This window comes from Nanorana parkeri, unplaced genomic scaffold (genome assembly GCF_000935625.1).
Source record: "Nanorana parkeri isolate BGI_ZX_2015 unplaced genomic scaffold, ASM93562v1 scaffold54, whole genome shotgun sequence".
NCBI lineage: Eukaryota > Metazoa > Chordata > Amphibia > Anura > Dicroglossidae > Nanorana > Nanorana parkeri.
The window spans coordinates 1,722,500-1,731,381 of NW_017306322.1; the positions used below are offsets into that span (position 1 = coordinate 1,722,500).

General features: G+C 36.7%; 1 protein-coding gene across 3 annotated transcripts in view; it reads left to right on the top strand.

Moving 5' to 3' along the window:
* Nucleotides 1-7,653, top strand: part of PDGFRA (platelet derived growth factor receptor alpha) — a 30,722-nt gene extending 23,069 nt beyond the window's left edge. For all 3 annotated transcript variants that reach the window (XM_018575876.1, XM_018575891.1, XM_018575884.1), the window contains exons 16-23: nucleotides 598-764; nucleotides 1,292-1,401; nucleotides 1,494-1,616; nucleotides 2,055-2,166; nucleotides 2,714-2,813; nucleotides 3,085-3,190; nucleotides 4,138-4,373; nucleotides 5,244-7,653. In XM_018575876.1, coding sequence (XP_018431378.1) covers nucleotides 598-764; nucleotides 1,292-1,401; nucleotides 1,494-1,616; nucleotides 2,055-2,166; nucleotides 2,714-2,813; nucleotides 3,085-3,190; nucleotides 4,138-4,373; nucleotides 5,244-5,391 — 1,102 coding nt within the window. In that variant the 3' untranslated portion in view covers nucleotides 5,392-7,653. The remainder of the gene's footprint in view (nucleotides 1-597; nucleotides 765-1,291; nucleotides 1,402-1,493; nucleotides 1,617-2,054; nucleotides 2,167-2,713; nucleotides 2,814-3,084; nucleotides 3,191-4,137; nucleotides 4,374-5,243) is intronic.
* Nucleotides 7,654-8,882: the final 1,229 nt, after the last annotated feature.

Consider the following 8,882-nt stretch of genomic DNA (forward strand, 5'->3'; position numbering starts at 1 on the left):
ACTTAGTATACTTAGTGTACACTAACAGACCAGTGTAGTGTGGTAACAAGACATATTTTGACCAAAGCAGGTGTCATAGGAGGGCATTAGTAGGAAAAGTTCCATCAAAATTAATAGTGTGTCACCTATGTAAGTAGCATTTACTATTGTTTCTCCACAGTCAGATTCCCCCAATTAAAGATACCATACAACCCCCTCTAGCCAGTGTCTTTAACCTACTATAAAGTGGACTACTGTAGAATATTTTATGAACCATGATTTGGGCTTTAGGCATTTAATATGCTATTAGTTCTATAAAAATACATTCTATCTTTACATTTTAAAAATGTCCACAGACCTGAGTTGATCTTCAATAGTGAAAACATCTAACCATTATGTCCTCTTCTAGGTCATTTTGGTTAACGAAAAGCCAACCGAACTGATCATATATGGACAAATTCACCTATAATTTCTGCTTTTCTGCATGTGAAAAATAGCATGTTACCTGCATTCAATTACTCTGCTGAAATTATGAGTTACAAGTTGCATGTATGTATCTGACCTCTATTACAAGAAACTGTTCAACAGGTTTTGATAACTTTTCTTTTTCCATTGCAGCTATGTAATTTTATCCTTTGAAAATAATGGTGATTATATGGACATGAAGCAGGTTGACAATACCCAGTATGTTCCAATGCATGAGATGAACGAGGTGTCTAAGTATTCTGACATTCAGAGGTCCTGGTATGATCGTCCTGCATCTTACAAAAAGAAGCCCATGTCAGGTAAATAAGCCATTTAGCAGCTTTAAGTAGTTAAGCACTTAAGTCAGCTTTTTAAAATTATTTTAATACTACAGATATATCTAAATACAGGATAATTAATATCCTTATTGGTTTCAATGCTATGTTCTGACTCTTTACAGTGGACACCATTTTTACTTGAATGTCCTCTAATGTAATGGATTATCTCCGAACCCTTCTCAAGATTGAAGATTTATGAGAAGTGGGTGTTATTATTTGTGGGGTGTAAATACAATATTATGTCTGCTCAATAATTAAGTTTAAATACAAATAAGTCAGTCTCTTTCCATCCTAAAACGGCAGACTACTTGAATAATAAATATGTTTGGCAACACGGGAGATCTTGATGCAGTGTATAAAATATCAAGTTTATAATATATAATATATCAACGTACCAAGGAATGTTTGCAAATTTAGAATGTAGCTATACATGCTTTTTAATTCTTTAGATAGTCCTCAAGTTTAGTGTCTGACTGTAAATAAAATATTTCTATTTTTCCTTTAAACAGAGGTCAAAAACCTATTCTCAGATGAAGGCTTTGAGGGTTTGACGATGCTGGATTTGCTGAGCATCACCTACCAAGTTGCTCGAGGCATGGAGTTCCTAGCTTCGAAGAATGTAAATACATTTCACATAATGATTCCAGAGTTGTTTTGCAATCCACTCCCTGCAAAGCCCCTAATTTCTCTATGTTGTTTATCCTTATACAGTGCGTACATCGTGACTTGGCAGCTCGAAATGTTCTGCTGGCACAGGGGAAAATAGTCAAGATCTGTGACTTTGGTCTGGCCAGAGACATCATGCATGACTCTAATTATGTTTCAAAGGGCAGCGTACGTATCACTTCTACCCTTGCTTTACAGTCTAACACAGAAAGAAGATTATAATTTTCATGGCCATGCTTGATTTTAGAGCAGTGATGCTTGGTGGAAGTGTAGGTCAGAGTAAATTACATGTCATTTATCTAACGTATGCAAACCCTAAATCACTAGCTTAATTTAGCCAGCCACACCCAAAGTCTGCCTAGGCTAAATGTTTTATCCTACACACAAACAAGTACTAGTCCTGTAAATATTTGTTGAGATTATATACTTTGCTATGTTATAGCCTATTTTAAGCTAGTTAGAAGGTGAGTTCAGCTGATGCCACATGCTAAAAGCTCCCCTGTATGTTCCTTGTAGACACATCATATTGGCCTGTCTGTTATTTGTGTAAAGTTAAGACTTCTGGCCTTGGGTTCACTGCTGCATTTCTTGTTGTATGCTCTGCAGACTTTTCTCCCAGTAAAATGGATGGCACCAGAAAGCATCTTTGACAACCTCTATACAACCCTGAGTGACGTGTGGTCATTTGGCATTCTTCTTTGGGAAATATTTTCTCTTGGTAGGTGTTTATAATTATCATGTTATGTGAGATTTAATAATAAGAAACCCTATTCATTGAATGAGGTATGGTCACCAGCATTGTGTATACCCCATTAAACTGATATGTGATATGCTGCATTGTGATCATACTGTGCTGATTACCAAAAACAGGTACGGTAAAACATTTTATGGTATCAGCAGTACAATGAAAAACAATGAATTGTATTTGATCCATCGTTTTTCAGTGCACCAATGAACATCCAGTATGCGAATCATAAACAAAACACAATATAGATGAAATGTGGGGGTAGAGAAAATGCTATTTGAAACCCACAGCCAATCACATTTTATTTCAGCTTTGGAGATCTAAAAGCTTTATAGCTGTAAAGCAAAATGGTGAGGACCAATACATACTTAGCTAACAAGAGGACTTTTTTCTTGTATTGTTGTTAGCTTAATATGTTTTTTCCACAAGTGGTTCAAATTAGAATTAATGGTTTACATTGGTCAGAGAAGCTGTGTGTATTTGAAACAGCACCCTTATTAAGTTTTTCTTGTGTCTTAAGGTGGAACACCATACCCAGGGATGGTAGTGGATTCTTCATTTTATAACAAAATCAAAAGTGGCTACAGAATGGCAAAACCAGAGTATGCCACCCATGAAGTGTAAGTATACATGTTTAACCTCTTGCCGTCCGCCCGTAGTAGAAAAACGGACGGACGGCACTGCAGCATCTGCGGGTTGCCGTCTCCAGACGGCAATTTTTTTCTGCTCGCGCGCGCCCCTTAGCGGGCACCCACGGGCAGAAAAGACCCGATCAGTACACACACCCGTTACCGGGTGTTACACATATAGGCGATCAGCGGGTCCGTAATACCTTAAAATATTTTCCAATGGTGATTATGAAGGCAACTTAATTTGTCTTTTTAATCCCAGATATGACATCATGGGGAAGTGCTGGAACAGCGAGCCAGAGAAGAGACCTTCCTTCTACCATCTGAGCGAAATAGTGGAAAGCCTTCTACCTGCAGAGTATAAAACGGTACAAAGACATCCTTTAGCATTGTTTTCGTACCGCATGTAATATGTTAACAAATGTTAAAAGGATCTAGTGCAATGGCAAATCTCACAGAAGTAAAAAAAAAAAAAGGAAATAATAATTTGTTAACTATATCTTTGGGATAATTTTCATAAACCTTTCCTCATTATCATATACATTTAGCGGTTAATTACATTTATATAATGAGCTACACTTTAAACATTCTGTCTCTGGCAGGGATTGTTACGTTAGTTTTAACATCACAAAAACTGCCCAGTTGAAGTTGCAGAAATAGATATTCTATCATATAAACATTGCACCTGTCCATTTTCATAAGCAGTAGTAGTTGCACAGTTTGTAATAATATCACTGCATAGTCCAATAGGCACTAGAATGTCACCATGCTGCCCAGTTCATTTTGTATTCAAACTTGGTCAGACAATACCTGTATCTTACTCAACAATACAAGTGTATTGTATTGTTCTGATATTATGATATTACTTAGTGATCCCATGATTAAATCATGAGCAGATAGCAGTGCTAGCAAAACACAAAACATACTTCCTGATACTCAGCTAAAGGGAGATTATTAAAATCTTCATTTAACATAATAATAAAAAAAAAAGTCTCAGGTACATACATTTGCAAACATATACGGAAGCCAAACACCACAATAAAGGTTATTTTATAAGTGCGGTTCATACTGTCACTTAAAAGAGTACCAGTACTGGGATATATAAATCATTTAATAAATGTAGAGAAAGATTGTATGGAGCTTAAAGTAAACCTCCTTAGAAGTAAAACTCCTAAAGACACCCAGAATTCTCACATGTCTCATATATCTGCGTATATGTTTAACACAAATTCCACTAATGGTAGGGTCTGGTTGTGTTTGTATGTTGACTGTTATACCAGTATTCCACAACTTATATATGTTCCCTTGTTTGCAGTGCTATGAGAAGATTCTTCATGACTTCCTGAAAAGTGACCATCCAGCTGTAACTCGTATGGGTTGCGAAAATGACAACTCTTACATTGGGGTGACTTACAAGAATGAGAATAAAATGAAGGACAGAGATAATGTATTTGATGAACAAAGACTCAGTGCTGATAGTGGTTACATCATCCCTCTTCCAGATATTGACCCGGTTTCAGATGATGAGTCAGGCAAGAGAAACAGACACAGGTAATTACAGGAGCTTTCTTTTCTTTTAATGACTCAACAAGTTAATAATGTAAAAAGAAAATGGACATACCCAACTAAGATTGGCCTTGAGGTACTGTGGCCACAGTCATCACCTAGACCTAAGTGTTTCAATGAGAGAAAGATTACTAAAAGGGGATCAGCTGAGATTAAATTAGCGAGTATAATAGGTAGATTACCTTAATATTCACAACCCTCTTCAGCCCGATTCATTCCACTTCCAGGACCTATTACTCAACATCATCATCTCCATTGGTTTTTGTACAGCAAAATTAGACCTTTGTGTGCCTAATACTTAATGGGAGGAGTTTGGCAGATCTTGGAAGTGGCTGGAAACTTTGTGGCAAGGGTACACAGGCAATTGTGTTTTACTTCTGACATCCGTTTATGATGCATTTTTTATAGATGTGAAAGGCAGTATTTGAACTGGAGCTTATGGAGCACTGTATGCTAAAACTGACCTCTAATACCCATGTACACTTACCATATACCAGCGGATTGCAGACTATTGGCACATGGGTAATTTTAAAAACATGGTACATTCCTAACATCCTCTTGACACCTCTATTCCTAATTTGTTTTAGGAATATGGGAAAAAGTTAGAAATCCTGCCACATTTTTATTCATGACCCTTATCCTCTTGGGGAAACTAAATTTTATTTTCCAGCCCATATTCACCTGACAAAAATCCTAACCCTTCCCCCATCCACCCCCTCATAAAAACTGAGCTGAAGCTGAGCTTTAATGCATTTCCAGGTAGATTGGAAGTCAGTAAACCCAACAACACAGAATTGTATTGCCTACTATCATTTTTTATACATTGATTAACTGATAAAACATTTTTAATTTCAGTTCTCAAACATCTGAAGAAAGTGCAATTGAGACTGGATCCAGCAGCTCGACAATTGTCAAGAGAGAGGATGAGACCATTGAAGACATTGAAATGATGGATGACATTGGAATAGATTCTTCAGATCTAGTTGAGGACAGTTTTCTCTAGAACACATATCTCAACATCCTTTCCTCTAATCATTCCAAGGAAATAACAAAAGCAAGAGAAATGACATCCAGGGATTTCTATTTTTTTACTCAGAAGACCACTTTATTGCAATGGACAATATGACAAGGAACTATTAGCCTTGCCAACCACATGGTACTTTCTCAGAACTTTATGTGCACCTAGAACACAAGTAGGAACTGGAATCAATGGTCAGCTTCCTGAGCTCTTCCAAGTACATTTTTTATTTCTATCATGCGGTACATCGTAGCATCTCAGCATATCCTTCCTATATTTTTTTATGTTTTTCGACAGACCTTTAAACTGTAGCTATGTGTTCCAAGGGCATTCCAGCCTATATGAAGCAGGCACCAACCAGCAGCTGAATGTCATCAGTGTAATTATGTAAATAATGAAGAAATAAACTTATTATATAAACTAATGCGAACAGACCACTCAAGACTTTGCATGCTGTTCCTTTTTTTAATTGGCTGCTGTTAAACAACTGAAAAACACTTTTTAAACCACTTTCAAGGACTGAAGAAGACTCATAAAGTATACGTTTCTTTAACAAACTTTAACATAAGTTGGGGTAAACACTGTGGGGCTCCGGGCCTCAGTAACCATCGATGCTTTCATAACTATTGTTCTCTGCAAGTAACGCAAATATTTGCATTAATACTAGAAGTATTTTTGGTAACCCATTGTAATAAATTGAAAGTAATATTTTTTTAACAAGGGACTTTAAAGATTACAAAAGCTAACATAAAGTCATGTAGTTTTGTGTCTGTGGATTAATACAGATTTTGAAATAGTGCTTATAGCAGAATTCTGCTAACATGTGGTAGAAGTGACTTTAGGTTTGGCAGAAAAATGTTGACCACTAGAGTTTACGTTGATGAAGCATACAGAATAGAGCTAGCTCTAGTTTAGAATTTTCTACAATGTTACAAAGTAAAATAAACTAATACTAAGTATTTCTAACTGTATTATGATACACTAAAACATTAATCAGATTGTATAGGTTTAGATTTACATGTGTCAATGGTACGGGTGGTGTCCCTTCAATGAGCTGACCAAGAAATAATTTGGCAAAAATATATTAGTGACAGTGATGTCACGGCTAATGTTATTGAAACAAGTACAAAAGGGGGCACAGAGTGAAAATAACCTTAACTGACTCCACTGAGTGGGGTTCTACTGAAAGAGGAAGCTTATGCACTTCGTTGATGTGTAGTGGATATCAGAAGCATAGAAACTGATGAAGAGGGCATTTGTGTAGAACATATGGCATGATATCACAATAGTAGACTTCAGGTCATTTCATAAGCTTGGGCTAAGACTCCATCAATAAACAACTGTGAACATTTCTGTTTCTTTAGGTTCTAAAACATGTTCTAAAATGCCAGATTATGAGAAACATTAAACATTATGTGATATTATTTACATGATACAATTTTAAACAATTTCATGAATTATGAACTATGGGTAATTAACAGTATATGGTACTGGGCTTTCAAAAAATATTTGTACAGTGCTGATGCCTATGTTGTTTTTGGCATGATCTAAAATGGTCATGCAAGAAAGGTATACCTAGGTTGCCATTAGGAAGGCCATATTAGGAACAATGGAGCTACCAATCTTGGGAATATGATGTATGTTTGATTGCCATAAGACATCTGGATTCTTGTCTTTTACTATTAATATTATTATATAATTCAACTTTGTTGACTAGCCATTAGCAATAATTAGCCACTGTTAAATACTGGTAATAATCCAAATGATATGCAATATAAACTGGAAACTGGTTCAAAGAACCAACCAAGTGGACCAAATCTGCAAGATTGTTTAATATATTAAGCAGTGTAAGGTGTGATGGTTCCATGATACATTCCATTTATTTACCGTAATGGTAGTTTCTTTTTATTTCAATAGCATCAAAGTTCAACAAACTCAACTTTCAAATGCAATTTTTTTATTTTCCAGTAAACACTGCTATCAGGAGATACTTCTACGAAATGGGTTTTGTGTTAAAAGTCCTACTTTGCCATGAAGGACGTAAGCTATGATGATGTTATACATCAATTTGTATATTTTATTACTATATAGTCCTTAAATACTGCCAAAACAATTATGTTAAGCTGTATCACTGCCTTTGTTTATTTGTTTTGACTGTGATGTACTCCACAGATGTGTTAACTGTTGCACTTTTAAATGTCCAAAATTATATTTTAGAATAATAAAAAAAAAACCCTATGTGTTTTATAAACAGATTGAGTGGATGTTGAATTGTGATTAAAGGGATATGCAGGATGCATTGGGACATATTTATTAAGAAGTGAATGTGTAGCGGTGCCATCCGTAGTCATTTCGAGCACCCATCCTCATCAAGTGGGAATCCCGGTAAGGAGTGCGGTATGGTTCCTGTTCCTGTTTATTATGCTGTTGGAGTCCCATTGTAACAGTAAGTTAGAGGAAATCGGAATTTCTAAATCTGAAATTCTAAATTTCTCATCACTTACGCTTTCCAACATTGTACTGATCAGAACATTAGGAAGGGTACGTCCCCTCAGAGAGGACACAGGCAGTGATAAAAACCTGACAGAGGTTCTCCTTCCACATTCTATTCCAGGCATGCCAAATGCCTTTAAGTTTCTACAGTGTATTAAAAGTGTAGCAACCCAACAGCTCCTGCAGAGAATACAATAATAAACAAATATTATTCTGAAAAGACAGTTGGCATAAAATATTTAGAAAACATCATTTGACGCTGTCCTTTCTGCTGAGTACTGCAACACTTGTTTTGGCTGCTGATGGGTTAAAGGGTTTTGTAGGTGGCAAAAGTAATAAAACTAGTTGGGACTCTGTTAGCCAGCTTGATATAAAGAACAATACAGTATAGTGTATATAGAGTAGGGGTCAGGAGTAAAATGGGCCACCTGGCATAGACAGTGTACACAGAGGTGTAACTAGAACCTTCAGGGCCCCGGTGCAAGAAACCATGAAGGAAACCCCCCCCAACCCCCCACTGCCATGGCACCGCATGGTTAACAGGAAGGGTGCCGAGGTCCCCAGCAAGCGCAGGACCTCAGGCAGCCGCTTGTTTAAACTTTTTGTGCCGGTGTTCTGTCGAGAACGCCGACCCAGTATCTGCGCTTACGTACAGATGGGATTAAGATGAAACCGGCATTTATTTACAAAGTATTCGTTTGTAATGGTTAATTGTGACTGTTAATAGTATGCCATCCATGGCAGTGAATGATGGGTGGAATATTATTAACGGTCACAATTAACAATTTAAACAAAATACTTTGTGAATAAATCCCGGTTTCCTCGATAATACTGGTCTGTGCGCAAATGCAAATGCTGAGGTCGGCAAATTCGACTACATCGGCGTTCTCGAAAGAACAGCGGTATGTGCATTTAGTATCGGGGCATTTTCATGAGTATAAGTACTCGTGAAAATGCCCAGTATTGGCAGTGGTGTATCCCTA